General features: G+C 44.0%; 2 protein-coding genes across 4 annotated transcripts in view; one reads left to right on the top strand and one right to left on the bottom strand.

The window, feature by feature from the left end:
- Positions 1–3,309: 3,309 nt before the first annotated feature.
- On the bottom strand, positions 3,310–13,256 carry HSPD1 (heat shock protein family D (Hsp60) member 1). 2 transcript variants are annotated; one of them, XM_080933060.1, is made up of 12 exons: positions 13,131–13,256; positions 11,929–12,104; positions 9,908–10,160; positions 8,923–9,005; positions 8,199–8,294; positions 7,207–7,300; positions 6,819–6,987; positions 6,287–6,386; positions 5,484–5,729; positions 4,583–4,757; positions 4,012–4,190; positions 3,310–3,917 (listed from the first exon to the last, which is right to left on the bottom strand). In XM_080933060.1, the coding sequence occupies exons 2-12, from the start codon at positions 12,100–12,102 to the stop codon at positions 3,765–3,767; spliced, it is 1,722 nt and encodes a 573-aa protein (XP_080789186.1). In that variant the 5' UTR covers positions 12,103–12,104; positions 13,131–13,256; the 3' UTR covers positions 3,310–3,764. The 2 variants fall into 2 exon arrangements, with proteins under 2 accessions (XP_080789186.1, XP_080789185.1); XM_080933059.1 differs by lacking the exon at positions 13,131–13,256 and adding an exon at positions 12,913–13,029.
- A 135-nt stretch (positions 13,257–13,391) lies between these two features.
- The window catches only part of LOC308433144 (MOB-like protein phocein), a 38,173-nt gene continuing 27,821 nt past the window's right edge, over positions 13,392–23,743 (top strand). The window contains exons 1-4 of one of the 2 annotated variants that reach the window (XM_080933063.1): positions 13,392–13,544; positions 14,163–14,327; positions 15,657–15,746; positions 15,824–16,068. In XM_080933063.1, the coding sequence (XP_080789189.1) occupies positions 13,542–13,544; positions 14,163–14,327; positions 15,657–15,746; positions 15,824–15,874 (309 nt within the window). In that variant the 5' untranslated portion in view covers positions 13,392–13,541 and the 3' untranslated portion in view covers positions 15,875–16,068. Of the gene's footprint in view, positions 13,545–14,162; positions 14,328–15,656; positions 15,747–15,823; positions 16,069–23,743 lie in introns of those variants that run through there. The other variant, XM_080933064.1, reaches the window with a different exon arrangement.

Below are 23,743 nucleotides of genomic sequence, written 5' to 3' on the forward strand. Positions count from 1 at the left end.
TAGTATGCATTGAAATCTTACTAGTTACAATGAGCATAAAGTATATGTAAAACAAGATGTAACCTGGAAATAGTCAAAGTTTTCTTGGTGTGTAAAGATTAAACATAATGATTTTTAGATACCAAAAATTGCCACAAGGCTATCTTCTTAGCTCTTGGGTTATTAATGATTTAAGGTGTAGGTGTACCCCACTCTGAGAGGGTGCTATACACTTATTGTTTTGTTTGTTTTTTCTAAGAAGGACTGAAGCTTCCAGTTTTTGGTCTTTCTTTTTTGAACTTCACACAGTCTGTGAGTTGTTTCTGGGGTGTTCAGAGCTTTCTGGGGTTAGTATCCCACTATCAGTGACAGCATATTATGTCTGTTCTTTTGTGACTGGGTTATCTCACTCAGGATGATATTCTCTAGATGCATCCATTTTCCTAGGAATTTCATAAAGTCACTGTTTCTAGTAGCTGAGTAGTACTCCATTGTGTAAATATACGTGTTTTTTAAAAGGCGGTTTCTTCCATATCCCAGGTTATATCTACATGGAACTCACTATGTATTTTAGGATGACCTTGAACTCCTGGTCATCCCGCCCTTGCCTCAGTGCTGTGATTACAGGCTTGAGCCACACCTGGTTTATGCAGCAGAGGAATTGCCGTAAATTGCAAGTCTAAGTAATCCAGGCGTGCTAATGCATGCCTTTAAATCTCAGCTGTCAGGCAGGCAAAGGCAGGGGCGTCTCTGAGTCTCCCTAAATTCCAGAACATCTCGCTGCATAGTGAGACCAGTCTGAAACAATAAAAATCCATGTCCACACACCAATTTTTCAGATGTTTTAAATAATGAGACAGAATCCTGATTATGACAGTAGTGTGTAAGTAGGATGTTTCTTTTTTGATAAAACACCACAGCCAAGGAAGGCAGTTTACAAATAAAACATTTAATTGGATGACAATAGGGATCTGGAAACAGAGCAGCAGGAACAAGCAGAAGACATTGAATATAGTGCACTGCGTGTGGCTGTGAAACCTCAAAGCATATCCCCAGTGGCAGGCTGCTTCCAAAAAGACCACACCTCCTAGTCCTACAGTTCCACCAACTGGAAGCTGGGGAACACGTATTTAAACATGAGCTATAGGGCCATTTTTTAAATTTTTTTTTACAGTTCAGTTGTTAACCCCCACTCCTCAGTTCCTCATCCCATCCCTTCACTCCCAACCCTCCACCCCCCCCAATAGGATGCCCACACCCACCAGACCAGGTCTCCCAACTCGGGGGGCCTCAAGTGTCTTAAAGGTTAGGCCCATCATCTCTCAGAGGCCAGACCAGGCAGTGTTCTGCTGTATATGTGTCAGACCAGCTGGTGGTTCATTCTGCCTGGTTGGTGTTTGAGAGATAGGGGTCTGGGTTAGTTGAGACTGCTGGTCTTGGGGCCCTTCTTTTATCCAACCCACCAGTTACTATTTCACCTTGTGCTTAGTGCAAACAAAGTTGCCTTAGTAGGGCAGCTCTTATACCTTTCTGTGCAGCACTGCAGATGTCTGAGTTTCCTATTGACTTAGATAAAAGCAATAGGCCCACCATTTGAGAGTACTCTATAATGAAGTCATGGAGTTTCAGGCAGTTGGTCGCATTGTATCCAGGCAGACAGTTGAGTGATAAAGCACAAGGTCACTAGCCCAGGGATTGGCTCTGCACTGCCAGAGTGGGTTGTCCTTCCTTAACCTAATCAAGAAAAACCCCGTGCATGCTGAGGCTTGTCTCCTAGTTGGTTATAAAGCCTATCAAGTTGGGTTTTCTGTTGTTCTGGTTTTTTTCACTTTTTTTCTCCAAGACAGGATTTCTCTGTGTGACTCTGGTTGTCGTGGGACTCAATTTGTAGACCACGCTGGCCTCAAATCAGAGATCTGGTTGCCACTGCCGCCCAGGTACTGGGATTAAAGCATGTGCCACTGTTTTTTTTTTTTTTTTTTTTCTTTCCCTTCATGTTGTTGCTATTAACCACCACAGTGGGAGAGATTGGATTCCTGGTACCTTCAACCTTAGTTCAAGGCAAGGTTGTCCACACAATCACCAGACAACCTTAGTTCAAGCCCTGGTTGTCTGGTGATTGACTCTATAGACCATGCTGGCTTCGAACTCAGAAATCTGCCTCCCCAGTGCTGGGATGAAAGGCATATGCAACCACATCAAGCTAAAAGTTTCATAATAAAAATTAGAGCTAGGCAATAGTGGCACATGTCTTCAATACCTGTACGTGGGTAATGGAGACAAGGAGATCTCTAAGTTTAAGGCAAGCCTGGTCTAGTCACCAGAATTGCCAAGGAGGGATACTGAAAAAGGAAAAAACAAAACCCCCACAGACCCACTCAAACCAACCAAAGAACCCTTAAGCATTTCCTGTTACTTCAACACTGACTTTGACCAGACTATACCTGCAGTTGTGAGATCAGGCCAGTAATTTTCTTTGGAAGGGTCTTGGACTCACCCACACCTAACTACATGGGCTCTCTGCCAGTGGAAACACTCCATTGATTTTTTTTCAGAGTGCACATCAAGGTTCCTTTCCTCTTGGTTACTCACTTTTGAAGTAGATGAACTAGTGTTTGCTTCCCCTTTCCACTTCTGGCTCATTTGTTCTGGAAATTTCCATCCTTTTTTCAAATAAACCCTTTGTGGTAATACAACCACTTTTTCATAGAATGGCCAATGGATTGCAGACTACTACTCCTGGAGCTCTGCATTCTGGAATCCTAACAGGCCGTCTTGGTTCTTTCACACCAAAGAATGAACTATTTCACTGGCATTTTTGAGGATTGGGGATTAAATCTCATATTGCTTATTTATTTGGCTAGATCTCTGATAATTCTAGACTCACTTTAAACATTCAAGTACCGAAGGCTGGCTACAATGCCAAGTTGCCCATAAAGTCTTTTTACACTTTATTATGGCATAAAATGCGAAGTGGTTTTGAACTTACATACTTGGGCATATACACAGCAAAGCCAGAGGACAATTTTGGAGAGTTTGGGTCCCAAGTCTCCCTCTTCAGCACTGGTAATCAAAAATTAAGACACTCTTGCTAGCATTACAAGCAGTCACCTCCCAGACTACACTCCCTTTTATGACCAGTTCCCAATACTCCCCAAATAGTAAAGCTAACCAATGTTGCCTTCTGTAAAAACCATCACAAAGCAATCTAGCCCTATCTCCAAGGAAAAGCAACTAGAGAATAGAGGTGAATGTTTCCTGACACCAACTGTGCTCCTGACTGGCCTTCATCTCTCCCATCAAGACCACTGAAAGGCTAACACAACCAAGAACTTTAAACAAAATTTTATTACACAAAGGTTGTCACATAATTGGATACTTCTCTACTTTGTACACAATCATTCCCACCCTCCACAGAAAGGCTGCTTCTGAACTTCATGTGGTGACACAGCGCTACAGTCCCGATGCTAACAGAACAGTAGAGATGCCTCAGTGATTTAAGTTGAAAGCAGGACACTGGTTATTGGCTCTTGCACCCAGCATCAGGAATGTATAAATGTCTTTATTCAAAAATACAAAATAAATTATCTGTAGGCATGGACAATGACAGCAGTAAACCATTATATATTGTCAAAGGAAACCAGTAACTGATGGTTACAGTGATCAGCCAGCCTTCTTCTCTTCAGTCATTTTCTTCAGGTGACTTCTCTGAAGTTATCGGTGAGGAACCTGCCTTGAGCTTCCTGTCACAGTTCATTGATAAGGGCAAAGCACTATTCTAGGAGTTAGAACATGCCACCTCCCATACCCCCTCCCATTCCTCCCATTGCACCCATTCCAGGGTCCTTCTCTTCTTTAGGAATTTCTGTCACTACAGCTTCAGCTGTAGTTAGCAAGGAGGCCACCCCAGCAGCATCCAGTAAAGCAGTTCTTACAACCTAGGAGAAAATTTAGTAAAACAATTAAAATTTAACACAAACCATGCACCAGAGAGCAAGTTATCCAGGGTTTACGAAATGATAATTTATTTACCTTTGTTGGATCAATGATTCCCTTTTCTACCATGTTCACAAAGTCTCCAAGCATGGCGTCATAACCAACTTCTGAGGAACTCTGCAGAATTTTCTCAACTATCAAAGATCCTTCAACACCTGCATTCTTAGCAATCGTCATTGCAGGAATCTTAAGTGCTCTTTTAATAATTTCTATTCCTACAAAGCAAACACATTTTCACAAATTTACTTTTGTTTTCCCCTTTTGGGGAACCAGAAATGGCTCAACAGTTAAGAGCACTGGCTTTTTCAGAGGACCTGGTTTAATCTTTAGCACCAATGTAACTCCAGTTCCAAGCTATCTGATGCCCTCTTCTGACCCTGAGAATACTGCAAACACATAGCACACAAGACACAGGCAAAATGCACCCCCACACACATAAAATTAAAAAAGAAAATAAGTTTAACAAGTGAGGAGACTTATCCAATCCTACCATAGGAGAAATAACTCCCTGTAAAATGTAGTACATTGCCCATTACCTCTCTGCCATCAACAATACTTTTCAACACAAAGAATCGGGCTACGAACTCATTCAAAAGATGATCTTTACCTATTTTCTGGTCTTCATTAGCAGGCTTTAATGAATCCAAGGCTGGGATGCACCGAAGCAGAGCGCAGCCCCCTCCCAGAACAATGCCTTCTTCAACAGCTGCTCTTGTAGCATTGAGAGCATCTGTAACTCTGTCTTTCTTCTCATTCACTTCAACGTCACTTGTTCCTCCAACCTAATGAAAAAATTCCAGTTTAGCATGATCCTTCCCATTCAATGACCACCTAAAGCCACTTGATGGCAGACCTGAGCTGAGTACAGTGTCACAGTCATGACCCAGCACCCGGGAGAGGCTAAGGCAGGTGGGCTACACTGAGGCCAACCTGGGTAACAAAAGCAACAAGGAAAGGAAACAATTCTAGAATAGGTTATAATGTATCGCACTAACAAAACCCTGAACTTCCCACAACCTGTACCGGGTTTTGAGAAAAAGTGAGCCAAGAAGCAATGTGCACCCAGCACTTGGGAGGCAGAGGTATACGGGTTTTCAGTTTAAGGCTAGTATGATCTACTGAGTTCTAGGACTGAAAACCCTGTCTAGCGTGAACAGAGTTCCAGAGCAGTCAGGGCTACATAGAGAAAAAGGAAAAAGAGAAGGAATAAAACTGGGAAATTGGGCAGTGGTGTGACACAGCACAAGAATGGTTTTAGCCTCATGCATGATACCAGTAAGGGATAAATGCAAGCCAATGGCCTGAGTGTCACTGGAAAGGTAGACGACCAATTGAGGATAGTTGCCCCCGACTGCTACATGTGCCCATGGAAAGTTTGGTCATATGCACACAAAAAACAGCAAAACCCAAAAGAAACTAAAAATCTAAACATTTTGGGAAGTAAGTTATTTAGTTACTAGTGGTAAATACCACGAACCAGTACCAGACTCAGAGCCTAAAATGCTTACCTTCAACACAGCTACTCCATCTGAGAGTTTAGCAAGTCGCTCGTTCAGCTTTTCCTTCTCATATTCACTAGTTGTGATGTCTAGCTGCTCAGTGATCTCTTGAATGCGTTTTTCAATGTGAGCTTTGTCACCTTTTCCTTTCAAAAGCATGGCATCATCTTTGGTGACAATGACCTCTCCAACTTTTCCTAAGTCATGAGCTTGAACATCTTCAAGATTTAGATTCAACCCCTCTTCTCCAAACACCTGTAACAGCAGTGTGCTATCAGTGGCTTCTATTATACTAGGCTTATCACTATGTCTCAGATATTTTGTGAAAAGAAACAGCTTTTCAGGGCTAGCAAGATGTCTCAGCAGTCAAGAGCACTGGAGGGCTACTCTAGTCTTCCAGGAGTTCTGAGTTCAAGTCCCAGCATCCATATGGCAGCTTACAACTGTCTGTACTGTAGTCCTATGGGACTGACTGGATAAATGCCTTCTGCTATGCATACACCATACAAAACACCCATATACATAAAGCTTAAACATCCAGAAAATTAAATGCTGTCTTTGAGATGTGATGGTCACTGATATTATGAGAACAAGCCCTAAATAAAATAACTCACACACGAATCAGTTCTAAGTTTTGAGAAGAACTTTAAATTATGTCTATTCTCAAGCCAGGCTCAGCAAGTTAATTCAATCCTTTTGTTCCAAATATCCAATAGAAAGAATCAGCCCCATCTGCTTGTGAAGTATTCATTGTACTCGTGATCCGGAAGCATAAACACCACTGAGCAAAGCAGTATGACAGGCTTACTTACCGCACCACCAGTAGCAATGGCCATATCTTTAAGCTGGTTCTTTCTATTGTCCCCAAACCCTGGAGCTTTGACTGCTACCACCTGAAGACCAACTTTTAGCCTGTAAAAAACATTTTAGATGTAAGATGTAAAACTGAAGAGGGAGTTGGGAGAAAAGCACCTAGTTTAGTTCCTGTAAATTCTAGTACTACACAACTATCCTGACCCTACTCTTTCCCACATCCTCTGATCTTAAAAAAGACAAGAAAGGGACCTCTAATCACCTAAATTTGTTCCAAGCTAATCCTTCTTGAAGAAATGCTGCCCTTACACTGCACACAGCTGGGCTTGAGTGCTGACCACACCAGTGTTAAGTACACAGTCCTCTCTGAGAGCTGTGGGAGGCAGAGGCTCAATGGTTATGTGCACTCCAGACCAGCTGGAGATGGACTCAATGCACAGAGCACGATATCGGACACTACAGATATACTGCAGTGCTGACACACAAGCCAAACACAATTTCAAATTTCTACCCAATCCATTCATCTATTACCTGTTCAAAACCAGTGTGCTTAGAGCTTCTCCGTCAACATCTTCAGCAATTATGACCAAGGGCTTCCGATGAGCATTGGCAATTTCAAGAGCAGGTACGATGGACTGAACACTAGAAATTTTCTTTTCACTCAATAAAACGTAGGCATCTTGGAATTCACATTTCTGACCTGTAAAAACAGTGAGCAGTACAACCAAATTCTAACAGTACCAAGAAAACTAATAATTTACTTCCACAACGAGGCCAGTTATGTTCTCTTCATTTACTGAACCATCAATATTTGAAACATCAGAATTTTTACTTCCTGCGCCACCCACACCTACTACCTGACAGTAACTTTACAGCTTAAAACACACTGTGAAGATTTCACCTTTGGACCAGCTCTTACCTTTTGACGTGTTAATAAAATACGGGGAAATATATCCTCTATCAAACTTCATGCCTTCAATAATTTCTAGTTCATCATTCAGAGTTTTTCCATCCTATAAAGTCAAAGAATTAGTGAAACAGGTTTCAATGAAGAAACAAAAACTTGGTTAGCTAAATCTAAAGATGGCTCAGGGGTTAAGGAAAGTTGTTTTTTTTTTTAAAGATATAGTTACTACTTTATGTATTTTACATACTCTATCTGCATATACACCTGTGTGCCAGGAGAGGGCACCATATCCCATAACAAATGGTTGTGAACCATCATGTAGTTGCTGGGTACTGAACACGGGACCCCTGGAAGAGCAGTCAGTACTCTAACCACTGGGCCACCCAGCTTTCCAGCCCCATTTGCTTTTCTTGAATAGAACCAGGTTTTGTTCTCAGCACCAACATGGTGGTTCTCAACTCAGTTCCAAGGATTCTGCTGTTCTTGACCCCAAGGCACCAGGTACACATACAGTGCACATACATAGGAAATGAAAATCTGCCAAGCCTAATTTGGACTATATACATAGTAAGACCTTGTCTCAAAACCATGAGCCAAGCTGACACTGAAATTACATATCAAAGGAGCAAGAGATGACACAGGCACAAGGGACTCCATGGAAACATGGCAGAGGACTTCTAACGTTCTCCCACAAAAGCCTCCCGACACTAAAGCTCAGCACAGGAGCACTTGCCTTTATTTCCCCAATAATGACAGAGGGATGCCATTGCTAAGGGTGAAGCCTAGAGTTCCAGGCCAGCCAGGATTAGAGTAAGGCTCCATCCTAACAGCTAGCAGAGCTAATTATTTAAGTTAGATGAATTATCTAATTGTAGGAGTCCCCATTCACAGACTAATGGTGAGCACACACTCAATACAGATGTTAAGATAAAGAAATGAATTGTTCTGACACAAACAAGAGATTTAAGTTTTTTATTTGGAAAGCACACAAATCCCATACTTGCCTTCACTGTGATGACACCCTTTCTTCCAACCTTTTTCATTGCATCAGAAATGATGTTCCCAATGTCTTTGTCTCCATTTGCAGAAATTGTAGCCACCTGAAATAATAAGTTAATTCAAAATTAAATGGTAAGATTAATATTTTCAACTCTCTCCCCTTTGATACTCTATAAACTGTTATTTTACAGTTAAGAGTTTTAATGAAGTCCTGGTTAAAAGGAGCCACACCCCTACCCCTTCCATTATCTGGCACATTAAGAATGAACTAAAGGTCAGTACCTAGCACCCAGAGTGGCTGGCAACTGCCTCTAACCTCCTCTTCTACACACACACACACACACACACACACACACACACACACACACACACACGGGCACATACATATAAAAAAATCACTTGTTACTATGCTTCAAGGACTAGACTTGAACCCACATAGTACAGGGTACATTGATATCACCTAAGAATATCTTCTCAAATGACACAAATCTCATTTACAGTCATGTAAAGCTTAAAAAAAAAAAAAAAAACTTTTAGGATCCAATTTAGTAGGCCTGGCAGTGAAGGGGCAAGCACTCTGGAGAGATGAATTTGAGTTGGAGGCCAGCCTAGTCTATAAGCTGATTTTCAGGATAGCCATGGCTACAAAGAGAAACCCTGTCTGTCTTGAAAAACCAAACGATCCAATTAGTCAGTTAATTCTTTTCAAACATGAAATAAAATCTTTACCTGAGCAATTTCTTCAGGGGTCGTCACAGGTTTAGATTGTTTCTTAAGTTCAGCAATTACAGCATCAACAGCCAACATCACACCTAGTTCAAGAATGTTTGTTACTACAATGCTTATCACGGGCCCAAGAAGTATAAACTTAGATCCCTTCTGACATTTCCATGCAACCTCTCATGTCAGCACTCATAACCACACCCAACACAGCATGCACTCAATCGTTTTGAAAACTTGACAGATGTTGAATGGTGGCTCACACCTGTAATCCCAGTACCCAAGACACTGACATAGAATGGCTAAAAGTTTGAGACCCGCATGAATTATACAGGGCACCATTCAGGGAAGGTTAAGGAGACCTACAGTGGATGTGGGTGGTGCAATCATTTTTTTAAATGAATTATTTGTTATGCACATGAGTACAGTGTAGCTGTCTTCAGACACAACAGAAGAGGGCATCAGATTCCATTACAGATGGTTGTGAGTCACCACGTGGGTGCTGGGAATTGAACTCAGTACCTCTGGAAGAGCAGTCAGTGCTCTTAACCGCTGAGCCGTCTCCAGCCCGACCTACTCATTCTTAACAAAAGCAAGACAAGATAGTTTCAGAATTCTCACTACGTATGGGCTGCAGAGGCGGCTCAAAGGTCAAAACTACAGGGTCTTCTTAGGCCAGGTATGGTAGCGCCCACCTTTAAATCCAGCACTCAAAAGGCAGGAGGCAGATCTCTGTGAGTTTGGAGCTCCCTAGCTTAGTCTACAAAGTTGAAGTGTCCAGGACAGCCAAAGCTATCCTGAGAACCCTGCATTTTCACTTCCATTAAGTCAGACAAATTAAAAGATGTGGGTAAAAAGTATTTGGTCCTCAAGCCTGAAGGCTTCAGTTCAATCTTGGAGACCCACATAAGTAAGGAAAGGGCAACTCCACCAAGAATGAGCACTCACAAACTGTATAAATGTAATAAAAAGGACAGATCAAAACCACTCTCACCTCTCCGGATTTCCACTGGATTGGCTCCTTTGCTGATCTTCTCAAAGCCCTCCTTGGCAATAGACCGTGCCAGAACAGTGGCCGTGGTGGTGCCATCTCCAGCCTCTTCGTTTGTGTTGTTGGCAACATCTTGAACAAGTTTAGCTCCAATATTTTTGTATTTATCCTTTAAATCAATTGACTTTGCGACAGTGACCCCATCCTTTGTTACTTTGGGACTGCCCCAACTCTGTTCAATAATCACTGTTCTTCCCTATAGTGACAGAAAAAAAAAAATCAATCCTCAATAACCCTCAAAGTTGTCATTATTAACAATCCTGCGATATGAATCTCAAAGTCAAGTTAATCAACCACCTTAGGTCTATAGACACAATGAACACAGGTTTGACAGGAGTCGAACTTTGAATGAGACACAAAAGGAATTCCCTGGAACTAACAGGTACCACCCATAAAACAGGAATGCACAGATGTCACTCACAAAATCCCAGAACACGCTTCACATCATTTTCACTCGAGTTTTGGCTATAACCTGGGTTTGTTTTGTGAGACAGGGTTTTTCTGTGTAGCCTTTTCCTCAACCTCACAAAGCACAAAGATCTGCTTGCCTCTGCCCCCTGAAGGCTGGGACTAGAGGCATGCACCACTACTGACCTCTCCTGAACTATTATAAAAACGTGTTTTGCTTTAAGATTCATTCACTAAGTATCAGCCATTAAGATAATAATGTGCTCTTCTGGGTCACTCAATAAAAAACTTCAAATTTGGCACCAACAGTATTGGCAACTTTTGGATTTAAACCAAGCTTCTAAATGGTACTTGAAAGATGCAGATTTTTTTGTTGTTCTGTTTTTCAAGACAGGGTTTCTCTTGTAGCCATGGCTTTTCTGAAACGCAGAGATCTGCCTGCCTAAGCCTCCCAAGTGCTGGGATTATGCAGTTCTTTAGATCAGTTTAGTATCAATTTAAAATGATTGCACCGTATCCAATGATGTCCTCAAAGCACTATAGCTTCCTATTCAGTCGCACAAATGTGTGAGCACAATCTCTGATCTTAGCACCGCTTGAGTTCAAGGTTGGCTTGGACAGCTATGGCTAGAATCCTTAATAAAAACATACAAGGTGAATGGAGTACTAAATTCCTACACTTAAGATATGAGGAAGAGGGCTGGAGAGATAGATGGCTCAGTGGTTAGAGCAATGATTGCTCTTCCAGAGGTCCTGAGTTCAAATCCCAGCAACCACACGGTGGCTCACAACTATTTGTAATGAGATCTGATGCCCTCTTTTGGTGTGTCTGAAGACAGCAACAGTGTACTCACATATAATAAATAAATCTTAAAGACCACAAAGGCTTTTTTCTCCAAGAGCAAATGAACAGAGTCTGGTGTATGTGTTGCAGAAGCAGGTGGATGGATCTCTTCGAGTTCCAGGACAGCCCGGGCTACCAGAAAAATGCTGGCTTGAAAACAAACAAAAAACAAAGCCCATAAAGTATTTAAAAGAACAGTAGTTATACTACAGGCTCCTCTTCCAAAGTGCCCAAGTCAGTTCCCAGACCCTCACACCCTCAGATATAAATGCAGGCAAAACAATGCATATGAAAACAGAAAGCTTTAAAAAGTAATGATTCTACGCTAGTGCATGTTGGAACACTTCAGCACAACGCGTGAACCCTCATAGTACAACCTCTTTGAGGTATCAGACTTCAACTGTACTTTCCCCTCTACTCCCTCTAACTACTGGGAAGGGATCCAAAATTTAATGCAAGCATGCACACAGTCATGACTCTGGTTTGAAAATCCTCCTTGAGCTATCACTACTCAATTACATCACAATTCACAAAAGTCCCCAAACCGACTGAAGCAGCAGTAAGGACACTGGCGTAGAATGATCAACTAACAAACCCATGTAACAATCCCGGATCACTGAGTTGTACCACACGTAAGTTAGATTTTTCACAAAACTTGGTAACATGCAGCTACAGAGCACCATGCTTTAGCACGACATAAGTATACTGGTACCTTTGGCCCCATTGTAACAGCTACAGCATCGGCTAAAAGGTCTACACCTTGAAGCATTAAGGCTCGAGCATCCGCACCGAATTTCACATCTTTGGCATAGGCCCGAGTGAGATGAGGAGCCAGTGCCCGGGACACTGGTCTCATCTGGCGAAGGACTGTGGGTAGTCGAAGCATTTCTAGGGGAGAAAAAAAAAGTATCACACTTGTCCAACGGTGCTTAAAAACATGGAGGCTAGATAGTTCTGCTGACCTCTGCTAACCACCACGTCTCGGCCACAATCGGCGCTGCAGAATCAGGACATAATCTGCTAGCCAACTGACCACGAAGGCTGCCCCCATGCCTGACCTACAGCACAAAGCACATGAAACCACAACCCCATGGCCACCCACTCCCGAGTTAATATTTCACTGTCAAAGCGGCCTTGGGAACAGATCCACTCCTTAAAGTGTCTGGGGGGAAAAATGAGGTTGGTGTAAGCAAAAAAGGTCCTAAGCACAAGTGCCTAGAGAACTATAGAAGTACTCATGACGGTGCAAAACCCTCAAAGGAGTGTCACCAGGCCTGGTATCACAGCGGCTAGGAGACCGGAGGAAAAGGACCGCAGCTCCCAGCCGCGCGGCCCCACGTGTCTTCCCCGACCAGGAGCCCCGAGCAAGGTCAAAGTGAAGGCTCCAGATCGCCGCGGCCACAGCGGACAGGAGGACCGCGACCACCCTCCGACAGAGTCCTGCAGTGCGCCAGGGGCAGGTGGCACCCGTGGGCCCAAGTTGCTCCCACCCTCGCCCGCCCTGGCTCCCGCGCGTGGCCTAGGTCGCGTGGTCCCCGCCGCACGTGATGAAACCAGCGTGGCCCTGCAGGGCCTGAACAAGTGAGCCGAGCCAGCGGCGTCCCCGCCAGCCTTCTCCCCCCAGCCCTCCATGCTCGGCCGGCGCTGCAAGCAGGCCCGCGAGCGCCGGGGCGCCGTGCACGCCGAGGCGGCGTACCTGCGGGGCGGCGGCGGGAGAGCACGAGGCGAGGCAGGCCGTCTGCGGCGAGTGAGGGACCCAGCACTGGGCGCGCACCGCAATGAGCCCGAGTCCCCTCCCTCCCCGGCCCCGCCCCGCGGCCCCGCGTCCGCGCGCGCGCGCGCGCGCCGCCCGCTCTCTCCCGCGCCCGGGGCCCTGCAATCTGCATGCGGCGCGCTCGGCCCCGCCCTTCTCACCTGAGCGGCCTCAGACCCGCGGCCTCAGCCGTCTCCCGCCGCCGTACGCTGGTTCCCGGGCCGCGCTCGGTTCTAGAACCTTCCGGAGGGCCTCGCGCTTCCCGTGGGTGAAAGGTCAAGTGGCGTCATTTCCGGGAGGGGGGTTCGTTCTTTCACCTAGGCGGCGGGGCCTGGAAAAGCCTAGAAAGTGCTCCCCTTTTCCTCCGCCTCCGGCCGCCCTCATCGACGGCCAGCGCGGAGCCGTCCCCACCAATCGGCGCGCGCGCCGGCGTGGCCGCCCCTCTCGAGCGCTCAGGGGTTGAGTGCGCCTGCGCGCTGCGCCGCCTTTTCACGTGTCCCGAGCCGGCCCACTGGACTCTCCTTGCAGCAAGCGGCCCGAGTGCAGAGTCCGGAGCTGCGGCGGCGGAAGTCATGGTGAGTGTCTCGTGGCCGGCCGGCCTGCGGGGTCCAGTTCGGCCTGCGGTCCACGGCGAGCCCCTGTGCGCCTTGGGGACTAGCAGGACACGGGTCCACTCGGTGTCCAGCGTACTCCCCGGCTCTGCAGAAGTGAGGCCTATCCGACCTTTTGGCCGTCATGGCTTTTCTGCACGCACGTGTGCGACAGGCACCCGGGCAGGGGGCGGGAACCCGGCTGCACACGCAGAAGCCCACCTGCCCTGGCAGGGCTTTGGTGGATGTGTCCTATGTTGGAGAAAGAGTACGATCCAGGCTCAGAAACTGACACCACTCCCCCGTTACTGGAATTAAAGAAAAAGATAATCCAGAGAAAGAAAATGTTTGACCTTGGAATAGACCAAGGTTGCTCTTGCTGTGGAGCAACGAAGACCCCCCCACAGCAGACAGGGAAATGAAACTCAATTTGGCCTATGTAGAGTGGAACATTGAAGAGTATATTCTAAAGGTACACACGAATTTTCTTCTTTTGGAACGCTTTGACCTGTTGAGAGTTAAGGGCTCGCAGTGGTTTTAACTGTTAGTGTTCTGACACTTCCAAATTTAATTCAAACTGTTTGAACACATTTCTCTCCACAGGCTGGACAAGCTTTTAAGAAGTTTATTCCGCTCTTTGACAGAGTATTGGTTGAGAGGAGCGCTGCCGAAACTGTAACCAAAGGTGGCATTATGCTTCCAGAAAAGTCTCAAGGAAAAGTATTGAATGCAACAGTCGTGGCTGTGGGATCAGGCGGGAAAGGAAAGGTAAATTGGAACTCCTAGAGTGGTAGTGAATTTTAAAGAACCCCGCATTCAGAAAAAACGATTGTAGAGTTGTTTTATATTTCTAAGGAATGGTAAGAGACTGTAAAACGGCAAAAGCTATTTGAGTGTGTGACCATATGTGCCCATGTCTACATGCCGTGTAACGGGCACCTCCACCTTACTCCTTTGGGGTTAAAGTCTTGTGAACTGGCTTGGCGTCTGGCCCTCAGCATGGTGGGGATTACATCCTTTTTACTGGACTGTTGGGATCCCGACTTGGGTTCCCATACTTTCATAGCAAGTTTATTTACCCACAGAGCTAACTCTGCAGTGCCCCACACTCCAGAGATTAGAAAGGGCCTGCCTTGATGGGGGCTCATGCCTGTGCAGGTGGATTGTAGAGCCCTGTAGGCCAACAGGAGGTACAAAATGAGACCATGTCTCGAAGAAATAAAACAAAACCTCACAAAATAAAATAGCTTGCTCTTCAAATTTGAAGTAGATAAAAGACTGTTCAGGTAGATAGACCCTGGGGCCTTTTCAGAATTGAGGGAGGTATGTCATAAGACACAAAACTAGCACAGGTTGGGGAAGGTACAGTGCTGAGGCAGGCGGATCCAGAATTGATAGCCAGTCAGTTTTTACATAGACCCTATCTGCCCCCTCTCTTCCCCAAAAAGAAGGGGTTAAGTGACAGGAGTCCAGGAGCCCAGACACTGAAATAGTCAATCTGACAGCATTGAGTTGTAGTTGGCATGCTTGAGAAGGGCGGTGGAACTGCTCTGGGTGTTCTTCACCTAACTAAACTTGTAGAGTATTAGGGGAAGTGGACACTCTGCTTTGATCTCTGACCGAGTCTGTCTTGACAACAAGGGTGTTGAGTCAATGAATGTGTATTAAACATAGAAAAGTAATGCCAAATTTTTGTTGAAAGAAGCCATACCTGACCATTTGCCATTTGGGTAATGAGCTGCTTTTTGCTTTATTTCACTTGGTCTACAGGGTGTGTTAATATTTAACAGTAAAAAGTCAGTACTCTTAGCTGTCCCCTGAAATGCAGTTTAAGTGGAAGTGTCTCTTTCATATTGTAACTACAGCAATGCTTATGTTATGAGAATCTCCATTTAGCATAAATTATATTGCTAAACCACTAATTAGGTACCTAACATGCTGGTTTGAGCACATTTTATTAATTTAGTGATTTTAAAGTTACAGAGTTAACACAAACCTAAGACAGGAGGCTCCCGGTGTACAATAGTGAAACAAAAACTTCATTGTGTATCTAGTCAACAAGACAGGTCCTTGCTAACAAGTGACTGTTTTCATCAGGGTGGAGAGATTCAGCCTGTCAGTGTGAAAGTTGGAGATAAAGTTCTTCTCCCAGAATATGGAGGCACCAAAGTAGTTATAGATGACAAGGTAAGTAAAACTAATAACTTAAAAATAAGTTTTATATTTGCTATTACTGTTCTAACCAATGGTCTCTTTATTCACAGGATTATTTCTTATTTAGAGATGGTGACATTCTTGGGAAGTATGTCGACTGAAGTCACTGTTGAAATGGTGTCACATGAAGCTGCCCATTCCACTGATGTTCTGGACTATTTCATCATGTAAATAATTTCCATGTCTCCCTTTTATAATAAACAGATGATGCCTAAACTGACAGCATTGTCTCTGAAGTTTAGTTTCACTGTACTGTTACAAACGTTGCCAAATAAAGTGATGTGAGTGGACAGTCCCTGGTGATTTAAGGTGGTTTTCTTCAAGTAAGCTTCAGAGTTAAGGGTACTGAGGAATAAGGGTTTTTCTAAGTAGATGAGTTTTCAGGATGAACTTGGCATTATTACATAAATAATAATATGATAAAAGCCATTAGGTTTACATTCTATTCCTGTGATAAAATGCTGACTAAAAGCTACTTGGAGAGGAAAGAGTTTATCTCTGCTTCAAGTCTGTTACAGAAAACTATGGGCAAGAAGTAGAGACCTTGGAGGAATATTGTTACAGCTTGCACCCCTTCTCAGTCTTTCTTATACAACACTGCCACCTGCCCAGGGCTGGCATGGCTCAGAGATACTGCCCACATCCATCCTTAGGATTCTGTACCATCAAAGTCTTTAATTTCTTTATTTCTTCCTTGTCCAAGTTATCATTGAGTAGAGCATTGTTCAGGTTCCATGTGTATATGGGCTTTCTGTTGTTTTTGTTACTGAAGACCAGCCTTAGTCCATGATAGGATGCATGGGATTATTTCAATCTTGTATCTGTTGAGGCCAATTTTGTGACTGATTATCTGGTCAATTTTGGAGAAGGTACCCATGAGGTGCTAAGAAGAAGGTATATTCTTTTGGTTTAGGATAAAATGTTCTATAGGTGTGTGATAAATCCATTTGGTTCATAACTTTTTAGTTTCACTGTGTCTCTGTTTAGTTTCTTTTCTGTGATCTGTCCATTGATGAGAGTGGGGTCCTCCCCACTTACTGTGTGAGGTCCAATGGGCCGATCTAATGAAGGCATTTTTTTTTCTTCTCAATTGCAACGTTTACAGTTCCTGGGTGACCCAAGCTTGTGTAAAGTTGGCAAAATGAAACCTGGTCAAAAAGTAAAGTTAGCAGCATTGCAAAACAAGTATAAGAGGCATGTGGTACAGTTCCTCTGGTTATAGAGATGGGGGTCCTTAGCCTTTTAGTTTTGTATTGGAAAGTTTTATTTCCTGAGCATGTCTTAATTTCCAAATCATACACAAAATTTGGAAAGAATAAGCATGGGGTTGGGCAAAGATGGTACACCCATTTAAAGAATCCCAGCACTGAGAAGGCAGAGAGGCCTGTGAGCCCAAGGCCAGCCTGGTCTACAGAGCAAGGTTTAGGATAGCCAGGGCTACACAGGAAAACCCTGGGGTTGGGGGTAGGCAGAAAATTGCTACCAGAGGACCCAGGGCCCACACTTGGCTTGCAGAACCTAGATGGTAGCCCCCTCCAGGGCCCTGCTTATGTGTATATGGTACGCTAACAACATTCATGAATAAATCTGAAGTCCAGTACAAGGTAATTACAAAATCCTGGGGTTTGTGTGGTTAGTACCACTCCCAAGAATGTTTTTGTTTCCTCGTTCCTAGGATCTAACAAGGTCTCTCTCATGCTAGAGAAGCATTCTACCACTAAGATAAACCCTCTGGCATTCCATGATTTGAATGCAGTTAATTTCAGAACAAGAAGGCATAAGTCAAGACTCCTTGAGTGTCCTTCAATATGTATGTGGATGTTTACATGTTTAGTGCCTTGATATACCAAGGCCTAATTTTCAAATTCAGATGGAAAGAATATGAAGTTCTTAGCACCCAGGTGGGTCATCAGTGTTTACGCCTCTGCTTCCACCTCTGCCATAACTAACAGTGTACTTGGAAGTTAATCTTGTTAACAGTCTTGCTGGCCTGGAACCTGTGTTTACACCAGGTGGGACTTACAATCTGTCTTTTCTGAGTTCTAGTTTAAAGATGTCTGTGATGATGTCTAGCTTCCTTTGTTTTACCAGCCAGACTTCTCTTTATTTTCCTCTTGGACAAAAGCAGCTGATCTGAAACACCAGCCCACATTCTCAATGCTGTGTTCTCTCAGACAGTGGTTCACTTTGTAAACTAGCCTCCTTGGGTGCTTAGATTATAGGTGTTAATACACACCTGGCTCAACCTGAATTCCTTATGTCAAAGTTCATTCTTATGTATTCTTATTATATATCTTATATTACCAGTATAATCTCAAAACTATTTCTTTAGGAATTACAGTAGTTAAGTATCACAGGAGGCCCAAAGTTTTTAGTAGCTGTGCTTGGGGCCTTGAAATTTTAAGTATACCAAGTAATTCTGGGAATGTAATTCAAGCTTTAGACCTTACCTTGGTCCTCAAAACATTTACTTAGAAGGGACAGCATTGGGAAGTAGGGAAGCATTGATCTAGGCTGGACTCCTGGTTTCTGTAGCCAGTAGTCATCACCTTAAAGAAACCATCTAATTTGGGTTTTTCTGTGGTAAACTTATTCTCTCAGTTTGTCACTGGCTTTTGTTTATGTACAGATTTGGGCCAGAAGAGGACAATTGGGTATTGTGATCATGCAAGGCCTCAATGACCCTGGAGCAAGATGGCTTCCAAATCATATCTTAAATAAAACTAAAGACATTTCATTAACCTCCAAACTGCTTTTTTTTATTTGGTGTATATGTATGCACACATATGTGTGTATGTACGATCGCATGTGTGGGTCTGTTTGAAAAGGTCTCCTGTAGATTCAGCTTTAAGAAGACAGAAAAATTGGATTCATTCCCTTATTGTTTGTTCGTTCCTTCCTGCGGTAAGGGATCGAACCTGGGCTTTACCTCAGAGCTGCATCTCCAGCCTTTCCAATATTTAGCAGGAAAGTGAGCCCAGGTATAATGGTACTCTAATCCCAGTTCTTCAGAGGCTGAGGCAAAAGGATCAGGAGTTTGAGGCCAATATGGGCTATACAAAATGAACCCCAGAACAGCAATAAACATTTCACACAAAATACAAGGTCAGGCAAAGCAGTTTACCTCCAAGCCTGATCACCCGAGGATCCACATGGAGGTGGGGGTAGGGAAAAACTAACTCCATCAAATTGTCCTCTGGTCTCCATAGGTGCAATATGGCACATACATGTCTACACACACACAGACATTAAACGAAAAACTTTAAAAATTGTCTTAGGGTTCCTATTGCTGCAGTGAAACACCATGACCAAAAAGCAAGCTGGGGAGAAAAGGATTTATTTGGCTTACACTTCCATATCCACATTCATTATCAAAGGAAGACAGGGCAGGAGCTGCTGCAGAGGCCATGGAGGGTGTCTTAGGGTTTTATTTCTGTGGAGAGACACTATGACCAAAACATCTCTTATAAACAAAAACATTTCATTGGGGCTGGCTTACACTTTCAGAGGTTCAGTCCGTTGTCATCTTGTTGTCATCTTGGTGGGGAGCATGGCAGTGTGCAGGCAGCTGAGAGTTCTGCATCCAGATCCTCAGGCAGGAGAGAGAGCCACTGCCCAGCTTCTGAAAACTCAGTGCCCACCCTTCCCACACCCCCAGTGACACACTTCCTTCAAGAAGACCATGCCTCCTACTCTTCTCAAATAGTGCTACCCATTAGGGCCATTTTCATTCAAACCATCCCAGAGTCCCTGACCACCATGGCATGGAGTATGGTTGGAACGCAGCCAAGAGAATGCCACATGGTGAACAATGCCTTAGAGAACTGTAATTGAGGCTCCAGGGGGACCTTTTACCTGAAGTGTATTTTGTTCCCTGAATTGTTCTTGAACATGGTTTCATGCCTTCTGTGAGAAATATTTGCAGACATGTTTGTTCTTGTTGGATGTTGGAGCATAGCTATAGGATGCAATCTGATGAAATCTGATGCTGAGTGCTGTCCTTAGTGTGCCCTGGATCTGCTTTGGCTTCATGCTTTCCCAGATATAATGTATAGAATGTGCCAGGCAATTGTGTTTAAATTGATCTGTCCTGAGGACGTTCGGGGAGAGGGCTGTTCTGTTAAATATTTAGTATGTGCATACTGGCGTTTGTTTACATGTTTTTCTGAACTTAAACAACTTCCTTGGATCACTGCTTTACCTGCTACATTCATGTATGAAAGCACATACGTAAACGGATGTAAGTTGTCTGTAGTGTAGACTTTAGTCTGACACATTCTTTAAGGCCCTCCAGTCCCAGGTCTTACAGACAGATCTGCGTAGGTTGTAAAAGGTCAACAAATAGGGCAGCATGTTACTGCAATAGCTAGACACTCATTTTTCTCCTTTCCTTCCTTCTTCCTTCTTCTTCCTTCTTCCTTTCTCTCTTCCTTCTTCCTTTCTCTTCCTTCCTTCTTTCTCTTCATTCTCTTTCTTCCTTCTTTCTTTCTTTCTTCCATCTTACTTTCTCTTCCTTTTTTCTTTTCTCTTTCTTCCTTCTTTCTCTCTTCTTTCTCTTCCTTCTCTTTCTTCCTTCTTACTTTCTCTTCCTTCTCTTTCTTCTTACTTTCCCTTTCTCTTCCTTCTTTCTTTCTTCTTTCCCTTTCTCTTCCTTCTTTCTTTCTTCTTTCCCTTTCTCTTCCTTCTTCCTTTCCCTTCCTTCTTCCTTTCCCTTCCTTCTTTCTTTCTCTTTCTTTCCTTCTTTCTTTCTTTCTCTCTCTCTTTTTTTCTTTTTTCTTTTTTTTGTTTTTTTAAGACAGGGTTTTTCTGTATGGACTTGACTGTCTTGGAACTCTCTCTGTAGCTGAGGTTGGCCTAAAACTCAGAAATCGGTCTGCTCTTCTTTCCAAGTATTAAAGGTTTGAACCACCATGTTTAGCCTGAGAGCTCACATCTTGGAGTACAACCACAAGGCAGAGAAATAACTTGGAATGGCATGGGCTTTGAAACCTCAAAGTCCTTCCCCAAATGACAGTCCTCCTTCAACAAGGCCCCCTAACCCTTCCCAAACAGTTTTGCCAACTGTGGGCCAAGTATTTAAATATATTAGCCTATGAGGACCATTCTCATTTAAACCCACAACCAGGAAATTCACGTCTATAGCTAAGGTATAAATCTCTAATACCCTCAGCCAATGATTACTTGGAGGAAGTGTATGAATCCTATACAGCTTAAGAATATTATAAAGAATATCTAATCTGAATCCTACCAGGATCGCCTGGAACTCAAGAGATTCAGTTGGTCCTGCCTCCTGAGTGCTGAGGTTAAAGGTGTGTACCACCAACCATTTTCTTTCGTTTTATTCTAAAACTTGTTTTTAGATTTATTTTTATTTTACGTGCATGAATGGTTTGTCTACACATGTATGTAAGTACACCACATGATTGCCTGGTGCTCGCAGAAGTCAGAATAAGTGTTGGATCACCTGGAGCTGGATGTTTGTGACTCATCACGTCAGTACTGATAACCAACCCTGACTCTAATGTGAGAGCAACAACTACTCTTCATACGGTGCCATCTCCCCAACCCCTGATAAGGATTTTTGTAAATGGGGGACCAAGAGCTGAAGAGATGGCTTAGCAATTATATGCTTCCAGAGTGTGGGTTTGGTTCTTGGCCCCACATCAGATAGCTCAACTTTGGCTGAAACTCCTGCTCCAGGGGATCTGATGCCATCTTTCCTCTTCGGACACTTTGTGCAAGTGGTGCCCATAAACAAATAAAAATTAATAAATGAGGGGCTGGCAAAACGGCTTAGTGGGAGAAGGTGCTTGCTGCCAAGCCTGACCTGAGTTTGACCCCTGGAACTCAATGGTAGAAGGAGAGGACCCACACAAGCAAATTGTCCTCTGACCTCCGTAAATGCACCATAAAACAAGTATGCGCAGACACACACCGATTTAAAAAAAAATAGTAAATGAATATTTAATGGTGCTACCGGAAGCAGATGGTTCCACGTTCTGTCACCAGAAATTGCTATTTGGTGCTGCAGTAGCCATCTTGGCTATGTCTTTCCCACAGAAGCAGCATCTACAACAGACCAGAGAAACACTTCTACTTAAGTGTAGCTTGGTGAAGCAATGAACTTGGTTGGGGTGACTTCCAGGTCCAGGTAGGAGAGGTAGCCTGCCGGCATGTGGGCAGATGGTTATGCCGGCACAGAATGGCGTCTCCCTCAGTTGCTAACCGGGTAAATGTTTCTGGAGTGGGGCAGGACCTCGTGTGTTCTCATCTTCCACAAGAAAATGTTCGTGGGCCCGGTCTTGTGGAAGGTAATTAGAGCTGCTCTGACTGCGACGGCCATGTTATTTGTGGCTGACAGAGTTCCACACTCCAGGCTTGGGAGCAACGGGACCCCACTGCGGACAATGCGTGGAGCAGCTGAAACCACTGCAGACTGAGCAAAGCTGAAGCAATTAACACCTAAATGTTCGTAGGCAGCGTCAACAAGTATTTCCTTCGAGTACAAAAAGGACTCGACAGACGGGGGGGGGGGGGGGGGGGGGGGGAGCTATCTGCAACACTTGTGGGGGGGTGTCTGCAGTCTTCCCTGATCGAGGCACAACTGAGAACTTCTGGCATCCCTCCTGGTCCTTCCTACCGACTGGTGCTGAGGCTGAGGCCTGGCTGTCTCTGCTAGGCAGTGCCACCGCTGCCGATTCCTGTTTGCTATCCCGACTCTACCGAACTGAAGAGTTGCGAGCGGATGGAGCTGCCGTGCTGACCTGGGAACTGAACTGCTGGTTGTTTCCTGACAACATGAACTGCTGGTTGTTTCCTGACAACATGAACTACTGGTTGTTTCCTGACAACATGAACTGCTGGTTGTTTCCTGACAACATGAACTGCTGGTTGCTTCCTGACAACATGAACTGCTGGTTGTTTCCTGACAACATGAACTGCTGGTTGTTTCCTGACAGCACAGATGGGACTTGCTCCAAAGAACCTTTCTAAACAGGTTCTCTTCCCGGTATCCTCTTTTCTACTACCTCTGGTGGGTGGTGGGCTAAAAGGGAGGTTAAAGCATTTAAGAATCATCATTAAAAATAGCCTTTAAAAACATTAAGGTTACAGTTGTTTCCTTAGAGATCTCCAAATTATGACTATCCAGGCAAATTACTACTAATTTCTGACCTAGATTTTTAAAAAAAATTTTTTTTTTGTGCTGAATAGTTTTATGTCAACTTGAAACAAGCTAAAGTCATCTGAGAAGAGGGCACCTCAATTAAGAAAATGCCTCCAGAACTAGGGAGATGGCTCAGCGATTAAGAGCGCCACTGACTGACAGGTCTGACCCATCCATTCTGTGTTTCATCTCCTGGTCTACATCTACCTGCAATCACAGAGATCTGCAACTATCAGGGACTACCAGCTCTTCCTGCATCCCAGGAGGCCTCTGCCATCCATCGGGGACTGCCAACACCAGGGACAGCAAGATGGCTAAAGGCCAGGGCAATATGGCATCACCAGAACCCAGCAGTAGTACTATGGCAAGCCCTAGATGTCCTAACATACCCGAAGCTCAAGAAAATGATGGTATATCTAATCTTATAAAGATGATAGAAGCCTTAAAAGAGGAAACAAAGAAATACAGGAAATACAATCAAACAGTGAAGGAAAGAAACAAAACTGTTCTAGAAATAAAAATGGGAATAGAAGCAACAAAGACACTGACTGAATCCTGACACCTGTTCAGGTCCTTTGGGCTTATTGAGAGTCCATCAAGAGCTCAGGTAATTCTAATAAGTCTGCCTGAGTATGTTACTTGGCCTTTTTCCTTCACAGTTGTTATTCTTTTTTCTTTGTTTTGAATGTTTAGTGTTTTATTATGTGGAAAGTGGACTTTATTTTCTGGTTCAGTCAACTTGATATTCTGTAGGCTTCTTGCACCTTGATAGGTATCTTCTTATTTAGATTAGAAAATTTTTCTT

This window comes from Micromys minutus, assembly GCF_963924665.1.
Source record: "Micromys minutus genome assembly, chromosome: 19".
NCBI lineage: Eukaryota > Metazoa > Chordata > Mammalia > Rodentia > Muridae > Micromys > Micromys minutus.

What these genes read in the sequence shown, in the direction of transcription:
- HSPD1 (XM_080933060.1), bottom strand. Translation starts at nt 12,102, where the DNA reads ATGCTTCGACTACCCACAGTCCTTCGCCAGATGAGACCAGTGTCCCGG. An exon ending in AGCACACTGGTTTTGAACAG is followed by an intron (nt 6,387 to 6,818) that starts GTAATAGATGAA and finishes TGTTTTTTACAG; the next exon opens with GCTAAAAGTTGGTCTTCAGG. An exon ending in TAATGAAGACCAGAAAATAG is followed by an intron (nt 4,191 to 4,582) that starts GTAAAGATCATC and finishes TTTGCTTTGTAG; the next exon opens with GAATAGAAATTATTAAAAGA.